The following is a 23,668-nucleotide window of genomic DNA, read 5'->3' as shown; positions in this document are numbered from 1 at the left end:
TGGAAAAATGTTAAATTCTTAGGTGCTTGCATAAAATGTTAGGCAGATGGGTTCTTTCCAGCCCTACATGTACAGTACTTGCAGCTGTTACCTGTAGGTACAGCAACAAAGAGGTAAAATGTAACAAGAGAGCAGGCTCCTTCCCATTAGATCACCTTGGAGAGGAGAGTTCAGGATCTGATTTTTGGTTTGGCTTTTGGCCATCTCTCTCCTACTATCCCTTTATTATGGGGCTATCGTGGGGACAGGCTTGAGGGTTGTATGGCTGGATGAGAAGAGACGCCTCTTTATGTTTCTTATTCCAGGTGGACCAGACTGCCTGCGTCCCTGCAGCTGAATTTAGTAACACAGGCTGGCCAAACTGACTGCAGTGTGAAACTGATCAAATAGCACACACCCCTCTCAGTCTCTGTGGAAGCTCCTGCTGGCTACCCGTAGCCTGCGTTGGACTATGGCTTCTCCTGGACTGTGGGCAATCGACTATGAAGTTTATGGGGAAGTCCAGGGTGAGTGTGTCCCATTTCCACCCCTCACCCCTTGCTCTCTATGGGTTTTTTTTTGTGTATGGTGATGGCTGCTCCGTCCCCCCTGTGGCTCATGCTGCAAATAATATAGTCCTTGAAACAAGATGCCAGCAGGCGGCTTGTCAAGCTGCAGATTCTTGCTTCAGTTCTAGCAGCAGTGAGGCAGGCTGGATCTGCCCTGCAGCCAGAATCTGCAAGGACCCCAAAGGAACTTAACTGAAGCCAATAACGGGATGGGGGAGGTATGGAGGAGACTAATTGGGAACATTAACTGGTGTTGGTGTTGAATCCGCATATCCTAGAGCAGAACAGGGAAGCTGTTTCTCCCTAGTGCTGAGATCTGGGCCATTTCAGGGAGGGAGGCTTAGCATCCTTGATTCAACCTAATTTACCCGATTTTTTAAAAAGAAAATCCACAAAAACCACACACGATCTATTAAAAAAAAACCTGTAACATAATCTGTGACATTCAAGAAGGAGCATAGCCTAAGCCGCCATAGTTCAGGAACAGGAACTCAGCTGTTTCCATGGTAAAAAAAAGGAAGAAAGGTGGGACTCGCGTGGAACTTGTAGCGCATCCCTTTGTCACTTAGGACAGTGATAGGATGTGGTATGCTTGTTTTTTGAGAGATTACTGCCCTGTTCCTTAAAGTGTAGGGTAGGGCTAGCATTCACAATCTCTCATAAAGTGGGCAAAAACAAAATAAAATGCTGTTATCTCACTGTGTTACTATGATGTCACAGAATGTTCAACAATATTCTAACAGCTCAAATTGAATATATCTGTAATGGAATGTTGAGCATGAATGCAGTTCCCATGAGGGAAGTGAAAGGTAATTTTTGGATGGAAGAACTTTGCATGGGGTGCAGTGATAGGAAGAGCTCCTATGGGCCATGTTCCCATGTAATGCTATTATTTATTATTACTTTATTATTTATTATATTTTTATGCTGCCCCATACAATGGGAGCAGGCGGAGTGCTAGTGCATGCAGCCCATTCGCTCCTGTTTAATTAATTAATTAAATGTCTTAATCGCCCATCTGGCTGGTCACCTGGCCACTCTGGGCGATGTACAGCAGTACAAACAGTCTAAAACAGTAAAATTAAACATTAAAACATCATATTTCTAAAAATACCCTAACTCACCCCAAATGTCTGCCTGAACAACCAAGTTTTCAATGCATGGCAGAAGCTCATTAAAGAGGGGACATCATGGAGTTCCCTAGGGAGGGAGTTCCACAGAGTGGGGGCCACCACAGAGCAGGCCCTCTCCCTTGTCCTCATCAGCCTAGCTGCCCTGGCTGATGGGACAGAGAGGCCATCCAAGGCTGATCTTGTTGAGTGGCCTGTTTGGTGTTGCTGGAGGCGCTCCTTGAGATAGGCTGGGCTGGAACTGTATAGGGTTTTAAAGGTCAAAACCAACACCTTGAATTTGGCTTGGAAAACAACTGGTTACCTGCTTAACCCTTCCCTTTGTGCAAGCTGGTAAACAAACAAGGCCAAGACAGCTCAGTGTGACATTTAAGACCAGGATTATATTTTATTGCACCCAAACAATCTAGAATCATAAACTATCTTAAAATCAGAGTTTGTTGTTGGCTTATGAATGGAACCTTGGCTTGTTTGGGTGGAATAGACCATAATCCCAGGTTCATATTTCAGGCCTGGTTTGTTTACCTGCTTTTGCGAAGGGAGGACTGGGTCAGGAGCAAAACAGGCTGCTTCCACGACCATTCCGCTTGTTCGTGTTGTGATTTAATAAGCCAAGATTTTTGGCTTCTTGTAATGTGCGGACGCAGCATATAGGTCAGAGTAACAAGGGGTCAGCAAAGCCACAGAGGAGATGGGAGCAAAGTTTCAGATAGATAATAATTAAGCAACCTTTTAAGTACCAACTGAGGCAAGACCCCTTGGATAGATGCGAAGACCTTGAATGGTAGATCCAGGTGGCTGATGCAGTGGCTGCAGCACCTGTGCTTCAAAAAAAAAGATTTGATCTCGTACTAATTTTTCTGTACCCTGAGCAAGCCTGATGCCTGCTAGAGCATCCCTTTCAGTAACAGCATGGGACGACTACCACTGATAAAACATATACACTCGGAGAGCACATAATGCTAACAGTTCATAACCCAACAACAAACCATGGGCTCTCTTTCTGGGCTGTTCATGGTTAACAAACCATGATTTGTTAGCATGGTGGTATTTGCACATCGTGACAACTCAGAATTCACAACCTCTACCATGGGTTAGTGTTATATACGAACCAGGCCACTATCTCTTAGCCTTCACAGGGTTGTGAAGATAAGTGAGTGGTGTGGGGGAGAGAGTCATAATCACTGCCTTTAACGCCCTGGAGGAAAAGTGGAATATAAATGTACAGTAATTAATACTAACAAACTAAGAAACATCAGGGGGAAAGTTGGAAGTATCAGGCATAAAGACTGGATCATAACTTGCTAAAATACAAAAGCATAATCACTAATGTGAAAGAATTAAATCAGAATGATTTAAAACAAAACAAAAACCTCAGAGGATGATGCTAATTACAAGATCTACTTTTGTCTAGTCACTTGCAGAAGCTTCGCTAGATCATGGAAGGGTAGGCCAGTAAAAATATGTCTAGCTAACAGCCCTACCTGTGAATATGATGACTGCTTGGGTGTGCCCGAAGAATTCCTGTTCCAAAATCCCTATGATTGCAACACACTGCCAGTAGTTGAAGCCACAGGGCTTGATTGGGAAGGGAGAGTAGCATAGCCTGCTCTTAAATGAGGGGTGTGTGAGGTTGGGGAACAAAGAGCCCTCACTCCTTCCATTGCTATTAGATGACACCAAGATACAGTACGCAAGATACATTTACACAAGGACATTAATGACCTCATGGAATACTTGACAGTATTTGATTGCCATCAAATGATAGGTGGTCAGGTGACAACATCCCCAAATGAGAGCTCTTCATTGTGATGCAGTTGGATCAGTTTGCCTATTTACTCGGTGTTGAACCTCTTTCAGCCCGAGGGCCAAACTCCATTTTGGAGAAGCTGTTGAGAGACACATCCCAGTGGTGGGTGAGGCCCCCCCAAAAGGACAAGGCCAAAAATACCAACATATTTTAGCTTAAAGCTCTTGCTACCAGCAAATAAGCCTTAGGAGAGGCATTTCAACCTTTTAGAATGGGGAAAAATCTGCATAAAAGATGGGAAACCACCAATCAATTGGTGCTCAAGGGAAAGAGGGTGGGGCCAAGGGAAGGCCATCTGGGGAACTCCAATGGAAAGCTGGAATGGGCCTGAGGTTCTATACCCCTGCTTGAGGGGAACAGACAGTCTTGTGCCGTTGGTAGTCCAAAAAAAACAGAGCTATTGTACCCCTTCCTTGAAAGATTTGAATCACCAGTCCTTGGGCTCTGAGTCTGACAATCCATCTTCCAGTCTTGCACGGGTTTGTGGGTGCTTTGGCTCTTTTGTGGTGGGATACTCCAGCTCACTATGGGCTTCTCTACACAAGGGTCAAATCCTGCACCCTTCCTGGGGTTTCTGCTTCTGGATCCTTTGCGGGATTAATAGTGGCTCCTTTACACGGGCTGCTTTTCGGGAATGTTATTTCTCCGCAAGTTCTATATGTTTCATTATACAGCCACTAGATGGCACTGTGGTATAGCAGAATTGTGCATTTTCATGAGGCTTCTATGGCAGAATACAACAGGATAGAGAGAAAATACTAGACTTTCCTCTTGAAAAATGCCATGATAATGGTTACAAAGAGTGAGAGAGGACCTGGAGGATGACAACATCATGTAAAGGACCTGCAAATGTCTGTGAGTAACCAATTTCAATCGCAGGATAAAAGCCCCGTGTGGAGAAGCCCTGTCTTTGTTGGAGGGATCCAGTGATTGGGTTATGCCACTTCCAAGTCTTTGTCTGTAGGACTTTGGTCACTTATGTTTGTCACTAATATGTGGATGTGATCACTGACTGATGTACCTCTCTTTCCTCTCCTAGGTGTCTTCTTTAGAAAGGTAAGACATGTCCCACTGTGGGATGTGGAGAGGCTTTTTACAGCACAGTTAAATGTAGTGCTTTCCAAACTAAGCTCAGAGGCTGGTGATTCTAGTTGGATTGTACGTTACTGGGATATCTGGAGATAACTCCAAGGACCTCAGAATGTATTATCCAAATAGAAAGCATTGCTTTGCATTTTCATTTCTCAAGCCAGACTCAGAAAGGTGTATCCCTCCTGCAAGTCTAGCAAGTCTTAGCTGCTCCAGTGGAGCAGTAACTTTAGATCCTAGACTTAGGGCACAATCCTATGCAGATTTAGGCAGAAAGAGTCCTACAACTCCCAGCATTCTCCCAGCCAGTGATGCTGGCTGGGGAATGCATGGAGTTGTAGGACTTTTTTCTGTCTAAACCTGCATAGGATTGTGCCTTTAATGGGGCCCCCCTTTAGACAGCTATTTTGTATTACTTCAGTTGTGAAGCACACAATTAACATTTCTTTCCCTTGCCACAGCCATCCCATACTTTAAAACTTCATTTACATTCCTAATATGTTAGAGCAAGCCGCCCCCGTGGGAAAAAAAGCCCATTTACCAACCCTGATAAAACAAAACAATAAATACTCTGAACATGTGCCGTTTCGCATTTCAAACTCACTTAGATCATAAGACCATCACGACTACAAGAATAAAATGGAGTTTGCTTCTGCTGCCCTGATGCTAAATGCATTTACTTGGGAATAAGCACCATTTTGTGTCAGAAAAATATATAATGAATTTTTAATTAAAAATAATAAAATGAGCATCTTTAACCATGTACATGGCTGGCCGGTAAGATGTCTTTAAAAATAAGAAGGAAGGAAGGAGGTGACAGTGACCAGTGTCAGCCTCAATGGGTCCCGGCTTGCCTATACTGGCCCAGCGGCTGATGCCAGTTTGCCACTGCTCCCATCACCTGCCGCTCTCTCAGAGGTAATTTGGAGGGCCCCTGGGTTGTGGGGCCCCAGACGTTGCCCCCTAGCTGCACCACTGATTGGATCTATGGGGGTTATGGATACCCAGGGAACCTGCCCATAGCAGCAGACAAGAGAGGATGGGATTTGGAAGAAAAACCGAATAGACTGAAAGGAATAAAGCAGGCCTGACTTACTAGCAGCAAACTGCAGGCAGAATAACATCCAACTCTGTGCCACCATGAACCCAGGAAGTTTGCACAGATCTCCCTCCCAATAAGAAGGATAGACTGGGATCCAATCAGGGCCTTAGAAGTCCTTGTCGGAAGAGAGGAAGGTTTAGTTGCTGTTGAAGGACCCTTGGCTTTGTCATGGTCCTTGAAGGGCCAGGAATTCCTCTCTATATGGGTTCAAACAGACAGGGCTGGTATTTCCACATGTACTATGCAGCTCAAGAACACTTGGGCAGTCCTTGGGAGGATGTACCAGAGCCCTAATCTGAAAACCAGTTTATTGTTGTGAAGCTGTCTTTCTTTGTTCTATTCCCTCTATCAGTGCCTCAGGGGAATAAACCATTTGCCTGTTTGAAACAGCCACAGAGCATACACCACTGACCGAGCTTCCATGTCACCTCACATAATCTCAAAACAGGATCTCTCAATGAAGGCAGTTCACTTATTCAGCTGCCAGTCGTCTCAAGTGAGAAGAGACACTGAGTTGAGCGATGTACGTGGGATTGTGAATCGGCCTTAAAATCTCTTGGGAGCTTCCCTGACCTCTCTCTCTCTGGCTTTTCCCACCAGTACACAGAAGAGCAGGGGAGGAAGCTCGGAGTGGTTGGCTGGGTAAAGAACACTGCCCATGGGACTGTGACTGGACAGGTGCAGGGTGCAAAGGACAAAGTGGAAATAATGTAAGTATATGAAGCTGGGCTCCTTCTGCAGTTGTCGAGGGTAGGGCTGCATTTTGTTAAATGAGTGGGGGGAGGGGCAAACACAAAGTATAACAGGTACAGTGGAGCCCCTTCCATTGCTTAGGTGTGTAAGAAGATGTCAGGGTGGAGATGTAGAGGAAAACAGCATGATTCTATGCATCATTCACAGATTCACACAACAGCTCTGCTCCTGGCATTGCCAAGATTCTCCGAAACTGGAGACCACCTTGGACCTGGAATCTCCCATCGAATTATTTATTAATTTGATTTATATCCCCCAGCTTGCCACCAAGGAAATGGCACTCACGGCAGACGACAATAATAAAAACTGAAATGTAAAACAAAAACTCGGTTAAAACAATCCAAAAACAAATATATTAAAAACACAAGTTAAAAGCACAGCAAGAATAAGAACAGCACCCACCCCAGCATACGAGCTTACATGTCAAAGGTCTACTTGGCATGTAATCCAGGAGAAGTCTAACAGGACTACAGGTAGAATTATTTTTCCCTCTCTCCACTTGCTGGCTGGCTGAAGAGCAGAATGCTTGCGATCGTGAGCAGATTCTCAACACTGGATCCACCAAAGCTAGGTCTCATCCCTCTATGATTTGAATATCCCAACACCACTAGGCTGCTACTGCTACCAATATTATTTAGCTGCAGCAATGCACAAGGTGCTAGGCAGAGTGTAAGAAGTTACATGGGCTCATCCTCGGACTGGAGTCTCTCTTGTCAGCACTCTCTCCTTTTGTTAAAAATTAAGGCATGCCACCTGGACATTGAGGTAATGTACCATTTCTGGTGAATCTTGCCCTCTCTTCTGAAAGTGGTAGGGCAAGTCAGGAGAGCAAGTTTCACAGCAAAGTTCAAAAGCCTGACCTGGGTTTCATTCAGATTTAAAATGCAACAGCAACGCATCTTAAAAGCATTGTCATGGGCACTTTTCTACCTAATATAACCAGAGACATAGGGTACTCCTGGTGGTCTTCACACTGCCCCCCACACATCATTCCTCAGTGGCACCCCCAGTTTTCATCTGAAGGAAAAAAACTGGTGAGAGAGACAAAGGCCTGTAGTAATGGTTCGGCTATCCTTATCTGAAGAGAGGCCCATACTGGCAATTTACATAGCCTTCTTCCCTCTCCGCTCAATCCGTTTGCAATATCTAAATAGGGCACCTTCCTGGACTCTGCCCCCACAATGAATTGTCACCCTGTGAATCTGGGACTTAGGTCAGCTTGCAATTAGGAAGTTGGTCCAGGAGGAGATGAAGAAAATTGCTTTATGAATTTGTGAGCAGCAGCAACGGAGTGAGGGGTGGTAGTGAGAGAGACAGAGAGAGAGAGAGAGAGAGAGAGAAGATGCGGTCCCAGGGCGACCCTGGGGATTTGTGGTGATGTGGTGGTGGTGGAGACAGCTACTGTAATAATGGGCTCTATCACCTTCAGAGAGATGACAACCGGAGGCAGTTTCTATAGCAACGAGTCTCCCCCACCACCACCTTGAAGATACAGAGACAGAGAGAGAGAGAGAACATGCAAGGAAACTGGGACAGTTTCCATAGCAACTTGCCTCTCCATATTTTCTACCTTCATGTTGGAAGGGGGAGGGGGAAATTGGGGCTGCATCCATAGCAACTACACTACTCCATCCCTTGCCTTCCTAAGAGATAAGTAGGCATTGAGATAATCTATAGCAACTAGTATTATTCCCCCATTTACTCTCTTCTCCCCCTCCTTTTTTCAGGTCCTGGCAGGAAATAAAAAAAGCAAGGTGTGCAGCCTTCAATTTAACTCCCCCCCCTTTTAATTAGGGTTCAGGTGGGAATCCTAAACAGGCAATTGGGTCTGTATCTCCCCCCACCCCCAAACACACACTCTTTAGCTTTTGAAATGGAATACCAGCTGGGGAAGATGATTGTGCCTGGACAGTGTGTGAAAAATTGTTTGCTCATGTTAATGGGGGCAGCGTCATTCATGGGTTCCTTCAATACCTGAAGATACCAAAATCACCTTCCTTTGGGTTCCTCAGTGATAGCACTGGTATCTGGAAGGTGCTTTGTGTAGCTCTTGATTCCCCCCCCTAAACTCCCCCCTTTTTTCTGAAGTATCAGCAACTTCCAAAACTATTTTCCATTCCAGGCGTGGTGGTTGGGAGCTTACACTTCAACTTGAAACAACAGAAGTTTTGTTGTGTCTTAAAGACTACCAGTTTTATTATTATTGCATAAACTTTGGTGGATAGAGTCCACTTCATTAGACGAGTACATGAAAATATATTTCATAATAAACTGTTTAGTCTTGAAGGTGCCACAAGACTCTTTTTTTCTTTTTGCTATAATGAACTAACGCAGCTGCCCTTCTGGAAGTTGTTACTTTATGCACCTTAGAGCAGGGGTCTGTTTTTTCTGTTTCATTTCATTCATTACATTTATATTTTGCTTTTCCTCCAAATGGTTCAAGGCAGCATATATGGTCTCTCATAGAATTGTTGAGTATAAAATAGGAAAGACCATGTATGCTGCCTTGAACCATTGTTGTTCAGTCGTTCAATCATGTCCGACTCTTCGTGACCCCATGGACCATAGCACGCCAGGCCTTCCTGTCCTCCGCTCTCTCCTGAAGTGTGCTCAAGTTCATATTCATTGCACCGGTGATGCTATCTAGCCGTCTCATCCTCTGCCATCCCCTTCTCCTTTTGCCTTCAATCTTTCCCAGCATCAGGGTCTTTTCCAGGGAGTTTTCTCTTTACATTAGGTGGCCAAAATATTTGAGCTTCAGCTTCAGTAACCAGTAGGTTAGGCCGAGAGCAAGAGAGACTAGCCCAAAGTCAGCCAGCGAGTGTCATGACTCAGTGTGGGATTTGAATCCATGTCTCCCCAGTCCTAGTTCAACACTCTAAACACTACACCACACTGGCTTTTTTTGGTTTAAGCTGCAAAGCACCAAGTACACTGCAGACAAGGTCTAAATAATAAAAAAATGTTATTATTTACATGCAGTTTTTGTATACTGCTTTTTAACCATAACGGTCCTCAAAGTTGCTTCACAATCAATAAGTCAATCAGACAATAATTTAAAACAAAGACCAGCAGTTACCCAACCAAAGAAAACAAAACAGCAAATGACAGATGAAAAACAACTGGGTAATGTCAAAGCTCTAAAATCATACGGTGACATCAAAGAGAAAAGTCTTTATTCCCATCCAAAAAGGAGGTAATGCACTAACCTGTAATCAAGGGGTTGGAAATTCCACTGTTTAGAAGCCACCACTGAAAAAGTCCCCGCTTTAACTGTTCATGACAAGAGCTTGATTGATCCCAAAATTTGGAGTGGGAAAGGAATTTATTCTGCCCACATTGGCTAGTAACCCTGTGTGGTCTACCCCCACAGCCTCTCTTCTGTCTACTTCCACAGCCTCTCTTCTGTAGCATGGCTCACTTCTTTGAGTCATCTGGAGCCATTTGTTCTGCTAGCATCTCCCTGCAGTGTACCTGCTTTCTTTCTGTTGCACATGGTGGCCTGGATTGCATGAGCAGATGTCAAAAGGGTCTGGTAGATGATAGCCCAGCCTTCCAGCAATGTCTGTGTATGCTGGACTTGATGGCCTTTCGGTTCTGTGATAAGTCATTCATTCATTCATTCATTCATTCATTCATTCATTCATTCCATGTTTATACCACCCAATAGCTGAAGCTCTCTGGATGGTTCACAACAATTAAAACCACAAAGTGCACCATAAAACAATATAAACACCATAAAACAATATAAGCCATGTCCCTGGAAGTGGGGCTGAAAGGGAGAGGAGGGCAGCAGGGGAGTGTTTTTACTTGTGCTTCTTCCTCTTCCAGGAAGAACTGGCTACGCAGCGTAGGAAGCCCCATGTCACGTATTGACCAGGCTGTGTTCACCAACGAGCGGGAGATCACCAGTTTGGAGTTCCAGTCCTTCATCACCAAGTATTAGAAGCAGATGGCTGGTCAGGATGGGATGGCCACCTCTAAGGAGGCATTTTCTACTCAGAAGGAAGCACTGTTCTCTCTTTCTGGAAAAGGTTCTGCTGCTGCTTTAGGCCCATGGAACTTCCAGCACCCTTTTCGGTCCTCCAAGTGGTTCCCCAGTCATGTGTGATGTCCATTCCTCTTTTTGCTGCTTTACACCAAGTATGCAGGTGTGAGCAAGGGAAGAGAGCTGCATTGGAGGGGCCTGGCCAAATCCCCACCCTGCAGGAGACCCCCTAACGCCCCCTCCCTTCCGAAATATGTTCATGAGCACCGTCAAGCAACCTTAGAACCCATTTGGACAAGCATTGTAATGAAAGGCTTTTGAATAACAGATAACTCCTCAGTTCCACACTTACACACTGGAGCCAGGCAGCCCTGTCCTGCTAATTCAATTTCTGCTCAGCAAGAATGTGAGCTCATTAAATATTCTCTTTAAAAGAAAGAAAACAAACTGCCTTTTTGGGGGAGTTGGACAGGGTCAGTGTGTGCAGGGCATTTTTGGATAAAGATTATAATTTCTGTTTCTGAGAAATCCTATTGAGAAACCAGACGATGGAGTTAGGAGGGAGAGAGGAGGTGATTGAGAGGTGCAGTGGATTAGTGTTGGTAGCATGAAGGCCTTCCCCCAGTGAGAAATGTCCTGCTTTCCAGATCTCATGGCTCAGCTGTGTGATTTTCAAAAAATAATTAATGTACCTTTCCCCTTTTTCTGTGCTGCAACTTGAAATGCAGAACTTGCATGCAGTTGTGAAAGAGCTGTCCCTATTCTGTTAATCTCATCCACACCCCTGTGATACAAAAGAGGGATTTCCTCTTGTGCTAGTGCAGAATCTTCTGTGTGCACCCCTGACAGCACTAATAAAATTTCAGGAAGGTTGGTGAAACCCTTTTGATTTTATTAAGGTTAGAACGACCCATCCCTCTGATTTCCATTTAACATGATGGAACCCTTATTCTACTGATCACCTTATCTATTGAAGCCACAATTGTGGCTCCAATATTACACATTTATAATCATTCACTGTTCTTTTCAGCTGCTGGTTTGCTGGTGCATTTCAACAGTGGAGAACTAAAATGCTTCACTAACATGTAATGACAAGGAATATAAAAATGCTGCAATATGTGTGTGCCAAATAGTTAATACAGGTAAAGGTAAGTGATGAGCATGGGATGGTGGTGGTGAGAATAGAGAAAGAAATCATGCTTACAACACTTAGATATATGAGGAGAAAAATCCAATTAGCAAAGTGTTTCCCAATCCTGTCAGTTGCTTATTCTGAGTTGTCCCTGATTCTGGTTATAGCATTATGAAGTCTGGAAAAATAGCCAGACCCATCACAGAATTGCTACAGAGAAAAGTTAGGCATGGACTCCCTCCAACACTAATACAAGTTTTTGCACATTGATTACAGATGCTCTTACCCTTCTGTTACATGTCTGTAGTGCAGCCTTGTGTTTTTAGGGTCTTCTTTATTAAGCTTGGAATAACAGAGAGTGGGTATTTCAGACTCTTTGGTTGTGAGGAAAAGCTTTGAAGTTGCCAAGGCTGTATGAACGAAAGGCAAAAAGAACAACAAACGTTCTTTGGAATCTCTTGATGTGGATGTAGTGCTTTTTGAGCAGGTAGGGGTTGAAGCACTTCTCAGATACATGGGTGTGGAGGATTGTAAACTGGTGTAACATGTTTTCAACAAAGACCCACGCTTTGACACAGGGTGAATGCCTAGCACAGATGTCCCATGTGAAATATGGCACTGCCTACTCTTTGGGGTTGATTATGATGAATGATGCCTTCACTAGCTTTTTTGCTGTGGTTGTATTTCTTCAGAGCAGATAGTCCTGGTATTTAACATGTCATGGTAGCAAAGAGCTGATTTATATACACTTTGAACACAGAATGGTCAGTCTTTTGAAGTTAGTAGGTTTGTCCAGGCACAGACAGATGAAAAAAGATGTGGTACGTAGAACCATTGTAAGATGGGGAAGGGACAAAAATGGATCATCTTCTAGTCCAAAACCCTTTTGCAGCAAATGGTAACTTTGGGGGGGGGGGGGGTTTAAACTCTTCCCTGCTCCTGTGTCGCAGTCCCAATCTGGGTAAAAAAAAAAGGCACAGAGAATCCCTACTATGGGATTCAAATGTGCATTTAAGGGCGCAATCCTGTGCATATTTTCTATCTAAACATGCACAGGATTGCACCCTAAAGTAAGGTCTGGTTTAGACAGAATCTTTACACCTCTTTCATCCCTGAAGGATGTGTTCCCAGCAAAACAAAGATGGGGAGAATTGTCCTGCAGGGTCCAAGGAACTGACCATCTAACTCAGCATTCTGTCATCCAGCAGTGGATAGTTAGATAGTCTAGAGATGCTCATAAACAGGATAACAAGTAGTTAGTTCTCAGTGTCTGGAAATGAGGCATCCTGCATGGACACTGCATGTTTGTAGCTAATAGTCCCCAACTGATTTATCCTCCATAAATTCAGCAAAAATAGCCTTTTCACACTTCACATTAAAAAGCCTGTTTGTGCCTTTCCCGTGCTATTTGTGTCATGTGTATTGCTGACTTAAAATTGGATGTGGAAGAGAAACTTAAGGTGCAATCCTATGCATGTTTAGATAGAACAAAGTCCTACAACTCTCAGCATTTGGGGAGTTGTACGACTTTTTCTCTGTCTAAATATGCATAGGATTGTACCCTTAATCTAACATTCTAGGCAAAACCAACAAAGCTATGCTGGCTGGGGCATGCTGGGAGCTGCAGGACTTTTTTCTGACTAAACATGCATAGGATTGCATCCTTAATTTAACATTCTAGACAAAACAAAGAGTCCTGCAGCACCTTAAAGACTAACACATTTATGATGGTATAGGCTTTTGAGGACTAGAGTCTACTTTATCAGACTCTAGGCAAGGTAGGTTTGGGGATTATTGAAACACACACAAATCAACCCAAGCGTCATATTAATTCTCTCCCTGCCCCCCCCCCCCCAGCCATTTCTGCTGATGAAGTGGCCATCACCACATCCCTGGGCAGGGAATTCCAAAGTAGACATACTTCCTTCCTGTAAACTGCTGCCGCCTTTCTATTTATTCCAGGGGGGAAAAAACGTACACTTAAAAATGCACACAACCTGGGTGTCACCTTTCTTTAGACCTTGTTTTCTGCTGGTGAGAAGGTGTAGTCTTGAATATCCAGCACAGTTTGGTCTGGGGTCTGCCACCTTTCCCGTAATTAGAGCAAGGACAGGATGTTCCCTTGGTGCTTTGGATGCTGCCGGATGACGGCAGAGGGAGGGGGTGGGTTGCAAGATTCAGATTTAAACAAGGAGGTTGTGATATAAATGTGAATTTGTATTGGAAATAAGAGATCCTGTAATGTTCTGAAGACCTGGAAGGTGCTGAAATTAGAAATACCTAGTTGTTGGAGTCATTCTGACAGAACCCATCATCAACTGACATCACTTTGATCCATCTCATCCACCTTGGTTTCCTTCATTGGAACAGCGGAAGGTGCCTTATACATAGGAAGGCCAGGGTCTCTTCTCGATCATCCCAGAGTGCAGGACACAGAACAATGGGCTCAAGTTACAGGAAGCCAGATTCTGGCTGAACATCGGGAAAAACCTCCCGACTGTTAGAGCAATATGACAACGGAACTGATGACCTAGGGAGGCGGTGGGCTCTCCCACACTGGAGGCATTCAAGACGAGGCTGGACAGCCACCCGTCGGGGATGCTCTGACTTGGATTCCTGCATTGAGCAGGGGCTGGACTTGATGGCCTTGCAGGCCCCTTCCACCCCTGCTATTCTAGGATTCCATGAGCCATTGATCCATCTCACTCAGTATTGTCCGCTGAGACAGTTGGCATGCAAAGCTTATGCTCTACCATTGAGCTGCTTTCTCATCACCACAAACATTCTGTTCTCTCTGATCATTCATATGAAGAAACTACCATCAACACCCCAGTTTCATGCCATCTCTAATACAGGTTTGATAGAACGTCTGTTTCAGCTCTAAGCACAGCATGGGTTATGGCTGGTATTCAGGGCTGGTGCCCAAGGTAGGCATGTTTGGGCACTTGCCGATGGCCCACCCCCCAGCAGGGGCCCACTGACAACTGCCCCCAGGACTTGTTTCTCCTCTTCATTGCAACCTGCTTGTTCACCTGCCTCTTGCTCTGGCCCAGAGAATGGTGCTGGTGAGAAGGAGAAGCAGGAGATGCCACAGCCTGCTTGCTGACCGGCTCTCTACCTGTCAAACACGCAAGTGGCAGCAATGCTGAGAAAGAGGATGAGGAGCATTAGCGGCTGGCGAGAAGGTAGATTCACCGAAGAAAGGGGGGCATGGAGGGTGTCCTGCTCGAGAGCCCTCCAAAACCTTTAGCTGGCACTGGTAGCATTGGTGGGGATATTCCTTTTAATTACGCCTTTGTCATACTGACACAGTCATACTTACCCTTGCCGTCCTCCACCGTAATTAACTGGGCCCCCACAGTTGGAGAGAATGTGGGTCTGTGTGTGGGCAGGCAGCTAACCTGTATTGTGGGATCTTGGAAGGGGGCCCGCAGAGAAAGGTCTCCCTTTGGGCACAGCACCCCTCCTTTAGAGGACGAGGCTAGGATTCGGTCTGGATCTTGGCGAGTTGAGGGTCTCTCGTCTCCCGCCCGCCCCCGCATCCCCGAAGGCCGCGTGCGGGCCCGGCCCGGCCCCGCCAGCGGCGAAGTGTGAATGGCGGCGGAGGCGCCCAATAGCTGATCCGGCCTGGTAGCTGGGAGGCGTGGGCTCGTTGGCGAGCGGAGCCGGGGCTGGGCAGCCCATTCCGCAGCCGGGGCTGGTGGTGCGCCTTCATCGAGGGGTGGAGGAGGAGGAGGAGAGGAGGGGAGAGGCTGCACGCTGCTCGCACGCCTGGGTTCGCCCCGGCGCCACCTGTGATGCTGACGCTGGAGAAGCGGAGGGGAGACGGCGCTGCGCGCTTTGGGCGCGCCTTGAGCCGAGGGAGACGCCGGGTGCCTGCGGGTGGAGGAGGCGGCGGCCGCGGTGGGTGAGCTGCGATCCCGAAGAGACGGGGGGCGGGGGGGGTAGTCTCTGCCTCTCGGGTTCGGGGAGAGATCCCGCCTGCCACAGATCCGGCTGGACCGGGCCTTGGAGAGGGGAGGCGGCGGCCGCGGCGGCCCCGGAGATCACTCCAATGCGGCACCTGGAGAGCGCGCGAAAGCGAGAGGCGCCCTGCTCGCCTGGCGGAGGGGCCCGGCCCCAGGCTTGGCTGTGCTCCTGGGAGAGCTGTGGCCAGGCCGAGCGGGGATAGGGGGGCGGGGGGCGGCTGTTGCTGCTGCTCCTGGGGTCTCGATCGCCTGCGCGGGCGAGAAGATGCTGGCGCGGCGTGGGCAGCCTGTGCGCTCTCGAGCCTCCTCCGTGCGCGCGGATGGAGACACCCAGTCCGGCGCCCAGAAGGGCGGCTCGCGTCGCGCCAGCCCCCGCTCGGGTCTCTCTCTCCCCCTGCCCGGCAGCGGCTCGCCTTGCCAGATGTCCCCGTTTCTTTCCTTTTAAAAAAGAAGGACCGAGAGAACAACAACAAGGGAAATAAAAGGGGGGGGGGTGCCTGTGGTCGTGTCGCCGTTTCAGCCTCTCTCTCCCCCCACCTTATTCCGCCGCCGCGTGGAGCAGGAGTCGCTTGGGCCCGGTTCGTTGATGCAAACAAAAAAGTGGATCTGGGAATACCGGGGCTTCGTGTTTAAGAGAGGTGCCGGGGCTCAGGCCTGCTAGAACCTTCCCCCCTCCGCGCTCCACTTTTCATATAATCGCACTGCATAATGTGATGTAGTCGGAACCAGCGGCGGGGCACTTTGCACATGCTCAGACTCACCTCGCGCACCACATTCTCGATCATTTCTCGCCCCCCCCTCCCCGAGCCATGGCATTCCTAGAGCGGGTGGAATTTTTTAGGGGGGGGTAGGGTGGTGTCTCAGATTAAGCCCTGGTCCTTTGGTGACTCCATGCTCATGCTTACAGGAGTGTGGGGGGGCATTTCCTCCCCACAATCCCCGTGTTTGGCCTGCCATTTCTCCTTCCTATTCTTGACTCTAGCCTAGGCCAAAATGATGCTATATTTTTATTATTATTTGCTGCTTTTATATCCTGCCTTTCCCCCAGGGAGCCTAAGCCCTTTTACATAATCTTCATCTCCATTTTGCTCTCACAACAACCCTGTGAGGTAGGCTAGGCTGAGAGTCAGTGACTGGCCCAAAGTCACCCAGTAAACTTCATGGCCAAGTGGGGACTTGAACCCAGGTCTCCCCAGCCCCAGCCCAACACTCTAACCATGGTATCAATATTTATTTATTATTTATTAGATTTATATACTGCCGTCCATATTTAAAAATACCTCTAAAACATATTCCTACCTCTTGTGTGTGTGTTTATATAATATTTCCCCCTGATATTTAGTAATTTTGGTTTATTTTGGGAAGGCCTATTTCCTTTTTGGAGCAGCAGGGACCTGGTGGGTTATTCTAAGCTGCTATGGGCTGCATTTCAGAGGATCAAAGAGAACTCCTTGTGGCCTACAAAGGTGTTTTAAAAAAAACATCCTCCCCTCCCCAGGTCCACGTGGGTGGGGATTATTGCAGGGTTAGATGCAGGGAAAACCAGGTAGGTATTTGATTTAGATTGGAAATAATTGTTCTGTCGGTACAGTGTGTGATAGAGGGTGGCGAAAATGCAGAGTTGGCATAAGACAAGCTTTAGGGCCGGGGGCAGGATGTTCACATGCCCCCCCCCGCTCAACCCCCACTAAATATTGGGACATGGTCCTCGTGGGAGATTCTCCTGCACAAGCTGTGTCTAAATGAGCAGGAGCTACGCAAAAGTGAAAACACTGGGTGGCCTCCCCTGTGAATGAGGCTTTTGTAGGAGAATGTCCATGGGTCAGTTTGGTCTCCCTCCTTTTCAGGACCTCTTTTAATGCAGCCTTCCCTGACTTGGGACCCTTGAAATGTACCGAACTACATCTCCCAGAGGTTGGGGAAAGCTGCCATAATGGCCCCTTAGGGTTCTCATATCATCTCATAACAAAGGTGATGCTGTGATCATCTTGACATTATTCTTACAGTCAGTTTTAATAATAGAATCATAGAATTATAGGGTTGGAAGGGGCCTAGAAGACCATCGAGTCCCACCCCCTGCTCAGTGCAGGAAGCCTGATTCCCAGGCGGTCTCTCATCCAAGCACTAACCAGGGCTGACCCTGCTTAGCTTCCGAGATCAGGTGCATCCAGCCCTTTGCTTGTTCGAAAATTCAGACTGTGTCAGTTTTGGAAGGTATTTTTAAAGCGCAGATTTTCCGAAATTGGGGGGATGCTTCTATTTATGCAGTCCATGCCCTGCAAATCTTCTGCTTCCTCCTTACAGATGTATCCTTATGCAAGTTTACTTGGAAGTAAGACCCGCTGTGTTCACTTTATGCCTAGGACTAGTTTGGTGAAAATTCATTGAAAGACACAAATGTTTCAAAATCTGTGTGTGTGTGAGAGAGAGTAATTTGCACCATCAAAATTCTAGGGCTTTGGGATTTGTCCCTTACTACCTGAAGGCAAGCTTTAATTGTTCTGAGTTTGGTTTGTTTGGAAAATGGTGAGGATTAATTTATTATGTATCATTGTATATAAGAGAGAAGAGAAAATATTATTGCATATAAGAGAGAAGCAGCTATTTGTTTAGGATTTTTAAGAACAAATGTTCTTAAGAGGCTATACTACAACAAAATGTTGCAGTATAGCCTCATCCCTTAAGAGCCCTGCTCCTGTGCAGAGTTCCAGCCAGCCTGGAAATGGAGTCTTATAGTCTTGTTATGTAAGGCCTCTCTGCTTAGTGGGTTTACTTTTTTCTCTCAGCTGCCCCCTCAACATTCTGGATGTCCTGGAAGCTCACAGGACCTTGACAGCTTGTTTCAGGACTTTTAAAATTTCCTTTGAATGTTCAAATTTAAATACTTCTGCATTTCTTGGCAGTCCAGCACGTATGCAGAAATGGCTGCATTATTTTCTTGGGATTGGGGAGGGGGGGGGCGATTTAGCTTCCAAAATGGATAGCTACTCAATCACCTGAGTTGCCTGTTAGATGGGATGATTTCAGAGCAGTGTATGAAGTGATAGAGGAAGCAATCAATTGATGATAATAATTATTAACAATATTATTATCTGTAAAACTTCTCAGCATCCTGAGTCCTTCCTGAATTTTTATGTAAGGCTGATTCACAGACGCATACGTTGCTCAGTGTTTCCTCACTCTAGGACTGACAGCTGGATGTCTGAACTGGCTTCATTGAGGAATCATGTGTGATGAAGAGATATGAGGTGATAACAGAAGCTCGGGGCGGTGGTGTTCGATCTGCAGGGTCACTTTCAAATTGGCACTAGATGTTGCTGGCCTCATGTGTGAGCTTGCCCTTAGGGGTGTGTATGGAGAGGGACATGTGAAGGGATGGGATCCCGATATCTTGTTACAGAGCAGTGGGCCCAGTGTAGAGGATTAAGGATTTACACTGAGGCAGAGTTTAGGTCTGGATTCAGCTCTGGAGCTTTGACTATTTATTTGTTGCATTTATATCCCGTCTTTTTTCTTCTTCCAAGGAGCCCAAGGTGGCATCCATGATTCTCCTCCTCCTCTCCATTTTATCCTCACAACAACCCTGTGAGGTAGGGTAGGCTGAGAGTCAGTGACTATCCCAAATTCAGCCAGTGAGCTTCATGGCCCAGTGGGGACTAGAGGCCCCGGCCCAACCTAACACTCTAGCCACTACACCACGCTAGCTCTTTGGAAGGGGATGCTAAAGAAAGCAGTGCCTTTGAGCTTGTGCAGAGTGTCTTTCCCTCCAAGGTCATAGCAGTGTCTGTGGCCTCATGGGGTCGGGGTCTCTGAAGAATCTTTGGAACTATCTCGTGGGACCATAGGTTTGCTCTCTTACATTACAATAAGCTGGGTTTTTTTTCCCCCTATTTTGCCCCCATCCCTTTCGCCTTTACCTTTGGTCCCGCCCATCAGCGGAATGTGGCCCCTGAGACCTTCTCTGAGAGGGCCTTCTCTGCAGTGGCCCCACACCTTTGGAACAAGTTGCCATCGGAGGTCCATCATGCTCTGTCACTGCAGGCTTTTAAGAAGGCCTTGAAAACATATTATTTTACTGTGGCCTTCTCTTAATATGATGCTGGTTTTGTCAGTTTTATTGTCAGCTTTTATTGTTGCTTTTATTGCTATTTTATTGTAATTATGTTTTTATCACTTTTAATATTGTAACTGTTTTTATGTATTTTATTGCTGTGAGCCACCTTGGGAGGGCTTCTGCCCTGAAAGGTGGCCAATATTTTTTTTTAAATAAATCAAAAATAAATTCTCTGAATTCAGCTCTTGGGGTGAAAGAGAACTCCCCTGGTCTAGGGCATCAGAAAAATTTCCTATGCAAACTGAAAAATTTCCGATGCATAGGACATTTTCTTCCGGAAAATGTCCCAGTTCAGTATTTTCCAGAAGTCCACATTGCTAGTTTCCAGAGCTGTGAACAGAATCCAGAAATCTTTTAGGCTGCCACTCTGGAATGGTATTCTGCCATCGCTTCTCATCCCTTAGACAAGAAGCGGAGTCCCATTTGGTAAAAGAGCAGAGCAAGGGATGATGTCATTCAGCATCTTGCCTCTGATTGTGGAAGTCTTTGATCTTGCAGAGATCGTGGCAGTGGAGAGTGAGAAAAAGGAAAATGGAGGACTCTGGGCCCCTCCTGGATTTGCAGGCATTCTGTTGCAAAATCTGAACTCTTCAGCATTTGGTTGAAGGAAACAGCTTTGCAAGGAGGTTTATGCTATAGCAGCAAGCAGGCCAGCACTAAGCTGAGAGATGCCAGGAAATGCACTTTGCACATGTTCAAAAGCACTCTTTCATCTTTACTTCATATGTCTTGGAACTCAGCTCTTGCAAGCATTGCTGAGAACGAAGCCCACGCATGAAAATGTCAGTGCCGGTGATGTCAGCTTATATGTAGATTTTCCTCTGCAGCCCCTGGAAGCTTGCTGTTGAAACCTAACGGCAATTTAAATGTGATGTTTTAAATGGCAAAAGGTGTCAAAATTGCATGGCACGCACTTGCAGAGTTATATGACACCTAGTTTCAAGATGGATGGATAAATGGACAACAACAAGCATGAGAGCTTTAGTACAAGATCCAGTAACTAGGTTCACAAAGTTACTAGTCCATATTGTTATTCTTGTTGTTTTAAAACCCCGATCCCATCTGTTATCTGAAGTCCTGGGAGTCAGATGTTTTTTGGTGTGTGTGCTGCTGAGTAAGATGGTTCCTATAGATGTACCTATGCTTGTCTTCTTGAGATGTGCTTGTCCTGGCTCAGCTATACATTGGGTTGGATCCAGGGTCTGCCTTCCGCAAGATGAAGGGACCAGGGGCTCTGCCTGCGAAAAGTCCCTCCACCCAATTTTGGGGGATAACCCTCCCCAGCTCACCCCATTCAGCATGGTTTTCTGACTCTCCGTGTAGCATTTTCAGTGTGGTCTGGAGGGGCTGCCATGGGAAGGAGCGGGTGGGGGAGTCCACTTCCGCCAGTGTCGTTGATCCAGCGTCAGTCTGGATCCGACCCGCTGTGTCTGTGGCAGGGAGGTTGCAGCTGTTGTTTAGCACCAGGTTGGCTTATCTTACGGTCCTTTGTCAAACGCACTCCCCTGTGCCACATTCAAATCCCATTTTACAGGAAGGTATTAAAAAAAACCTCCCCAAACCTGAGCTCCCCAAACACCCCAGCACTGAATTGGGGAGGGGGAAAATAGAGCTCATGTTCCCTGTGGACAGCCATGCCTCTTCCTTCATTATGTGTCCTAGAAGAAACCTTCTCCTTCCCTCACCCCCTTTTGTCTCCTCCCTCACCCCCACGCCAGCTGGCTCTCTGTGGTGGACACCCCTGAGGGTGCCTTGGGGGATGCCATTGTCTTACCCCCCATACCCCTTGCAACCACCCTCCCCTTCCGCTTGCCTGTGCTGTTAAATCAACCAACCCCTTCCCCCCTCTGCTTGCAGCCAGCTGGGTGGGGGTGGGTGGGAGCGGGGGTAGACAGATTGGCTTGTAACGTAGGAATAAAGGAGGTTTCTTGGCCTCCTCTCCCTCGCCACTTCACAGGTAGGAGAAAGACGAAGGGAAAGGATTGAAGCTTGGATCTGGAGTGGGCTGCAGAAAGCCTCAGCTGCTGTGGGATGGATGGGTGTGTGTGTGAACAGGGCTTCTCGACCCCTCCTCTAGCCCCCTTTTTCTCTTCCTCCTCCACAGTGTATGTTTGTGTCTGTGTGGGAAAAGCATGCCTGCTGGTTTGTGCACATGGCTGCTTTAGCTCTGTGCCTTTGGCGCACGTGGGAGTGCGATTCCCGGCCCCTATATGTGTAGACGAGGGATTCTGAGAATTTCATGCGTGTTCACAAATCATCAGGACTTGCACGGTTCGCAACCCCAGAGGCGAATGGGAGCGCATTCCCTGAAAAAATGTGTGTGCGTTCTCGAGTTTGTGACTGCGTTCGAAAAATGAAAAAATGTGCAGTTTTAAGATGCGCACTTTCAAAAAATGTGTATTTTCACACTTTTATCAGTGGGTGGAACTGTATGCATTTCGGTGTGTGATTTTTAAAAATGCACACTTTCCCTGCTTGAAAATGCACATTTTTCCCATTTGAAAAATAGAAAAGGAGACTCTCGTTCGAGAACAGGAAGGAGGCGAAATGAGCTTCGAGGAGGAAGTCAGAGAACCTCAGTAGCTCTCGAGCCTCGCTGGTTCTTCTATCCCAAGTGTAGACATATGTAGATAGCTGCTGGATTCCCGCCCCCCCCCCCCCCGCACATGCTATGTATGTTTGAGTACGGTGAATCTATGCTGAAGGGTTTGGAACATGGGAACCTGCCTTATACTCAGTCAAACCATTGGCCCATCTAGGCCATTATTTTATTTTCATTTATTTACAATATTTATATACCACCCCACATCAAAGATTTTGGAGCAGTGAATAACAGGATAAAGAATAAAAACCCATAATTAAAACATTTGAAAAGAACAGATTCTGAACTTAATAGACCGCAGCTGGTCACTCAGGGAAGGCCTCTCGAAATAACAGTGTCTTCAGGAGGTGCTGAAAGCAACACCATGTTGGTGCATGCCTGACCTCCAAAGGCAGGGAGTTCCACAGGAAGGGGGCACCACGCTGAAAGCTCTTTTCCTGGTGGACTCCAACCGGGCTGTAGGTCCATGTGGAGCATTGCTGTTGACACGGATTGGCATCAGCGGCTCTCCAGGGTTTCAGGCAGGATTTCCCCCCAGCTTTACCTGAAGGTGCCAGGGACTGAACTTGGGCAAGGAGCTCTCAGTGGGCCTGAGTGGGTGTCCTTGTTGCCACTGTCTCTGGGCCCAGTCCTTCTGGCCCCAATCCACAGTGCTGCCCAGAAGTAGAGGGCAAGTCAAGTGGGGGTGGCGCTCCTTTTGCTTGCTCCTGTCATTGCTCTTTCGCTTAGAGGGCGACAGCTGGACAGGGGGAAAAGGGCTGTAGCTCAATAGCAGAGCATGTGCTTGGTTTGCAGAAGGTTGCAAGTTCAGTCCTTGGCATCTCCAGGTAAAGCTGGGGGGAAATCCTGCCTGAAACCCTGGAGAGCCGCTGATGCCAATCCATGTCGACAGTAATGCTCCACATGGACCTATGGCCCGGTTGGAGTCCACCAGGAAAAGAGCCTTCAGCGTGATGGCCCCCTTCCTGTGGAACTCCCTGCCTTAGGAAGTCAGGCACGTGCCAACGTGGTGTTGCTTTCAGCACCTCCGAAGACACTGTTATTTCGAGAGGCCTTCCCTGAGTGACCAGCTGTGGCAATGGCCTAGATGGGCCAGTGGTTTGACTGAGTATAAGGCAGGTTCCCGTGTTCTTAACAGCAAGGAGGAACAGCAGCAGAAGCAAGGGCTCTGAGGGTCAGGAGAGGGCCGCTTGCCAGGGTGTGGGGCTTGGCAGCTTCCCGATGATGCCTGCCACTGTCTCTGGGCCTGCTGTGAATGTACTAATGCCCATCAATCAACTTCTGCAGACATAATTCCATTATATTGTTCATGTAATTTCACTTATTACATATCTGTACCCCTACCCCCAAATACCCAAGCTCTCTGGGCAGTTCACAAAATTAAAACCCTAAAATGCGACATGATAAACCACAATATAAAAGCTTTAAACGT

General features: G+C 46.8%; 2 protein-coding genes across 5 annotated transcripts in view; both read left to right on the top strand.

Annotated features, from left to right (window-relative positions):
* The window catches only part of LOC146334292 (acylphosphatase-2-like), a 30,228-nt gene extending 18,407 nt beyond the window's left edge, over positions 1-11,821 (top strand). For 3 of the 4 annotated variants that reach the window (XM_084824048.1, XM_084824050.1, XM_084824047.1), the window contains exons 2-4: positions 306-512; positions 6,280-6,389; positions 10,264-11,821. In XM_084824048.1, coding sequence (XP_084680174.1) covers positions 483-512; positions 6,280-6,389; positions 10,264-10,378 — 255 coding nt within the window. In that variant the 5' untranslated portion in view covers positions 306-482 and the 3' untranslated portion in view covers positions 10,379-11,821. Of the gene's footprint in view, positions 1-305; positions 513-4,527; positions 4,545-6,279; positions 6,390-10,263 lie in introns of all 4 variants that reach the window. The other variant, XM_084824051.1, reaches the window with a different exon arrangement.
* A 3,467-nt stretch (positions 11,822-15,288) lies between these two features.
* The window catches only part of SPTBN2 (spectrin beta, non-erythrocytic 2), a 127,113-nt gene continuing 118,733 nt past the window's right edge, over positions 15,289-23,668 (top strand). Inside the window, exon 1 of the mRNA XM_084824567.1 lies at positions 15,289-15,455. The gene's annotated coding sequence lies outside the window, so the exon portion shown is untranslated. The remainder of the gene's footprint in view (positions 15,456-23,668) is intronic.

This window comes from Heloderma suspectum, chromosome 17, assembly GCF_057233095.1.
Source record: "Heloderma suspectum isolate Gila_16-S chromosome 17, 16-S_ref, whole genome shotgun sequence".
NCBI classification, from domain to species: domain Eukaryota; kingdom Metazoa; phylum Chordata; class Lepidosauria; order Squamata; family Helodermatidae; genus Heloderma; species Heloderma suspectum.
Note: the sequence above shows the minus strand (reverse complement) of the source record. Positions and strands in the feature narration are given on the sequence as shown.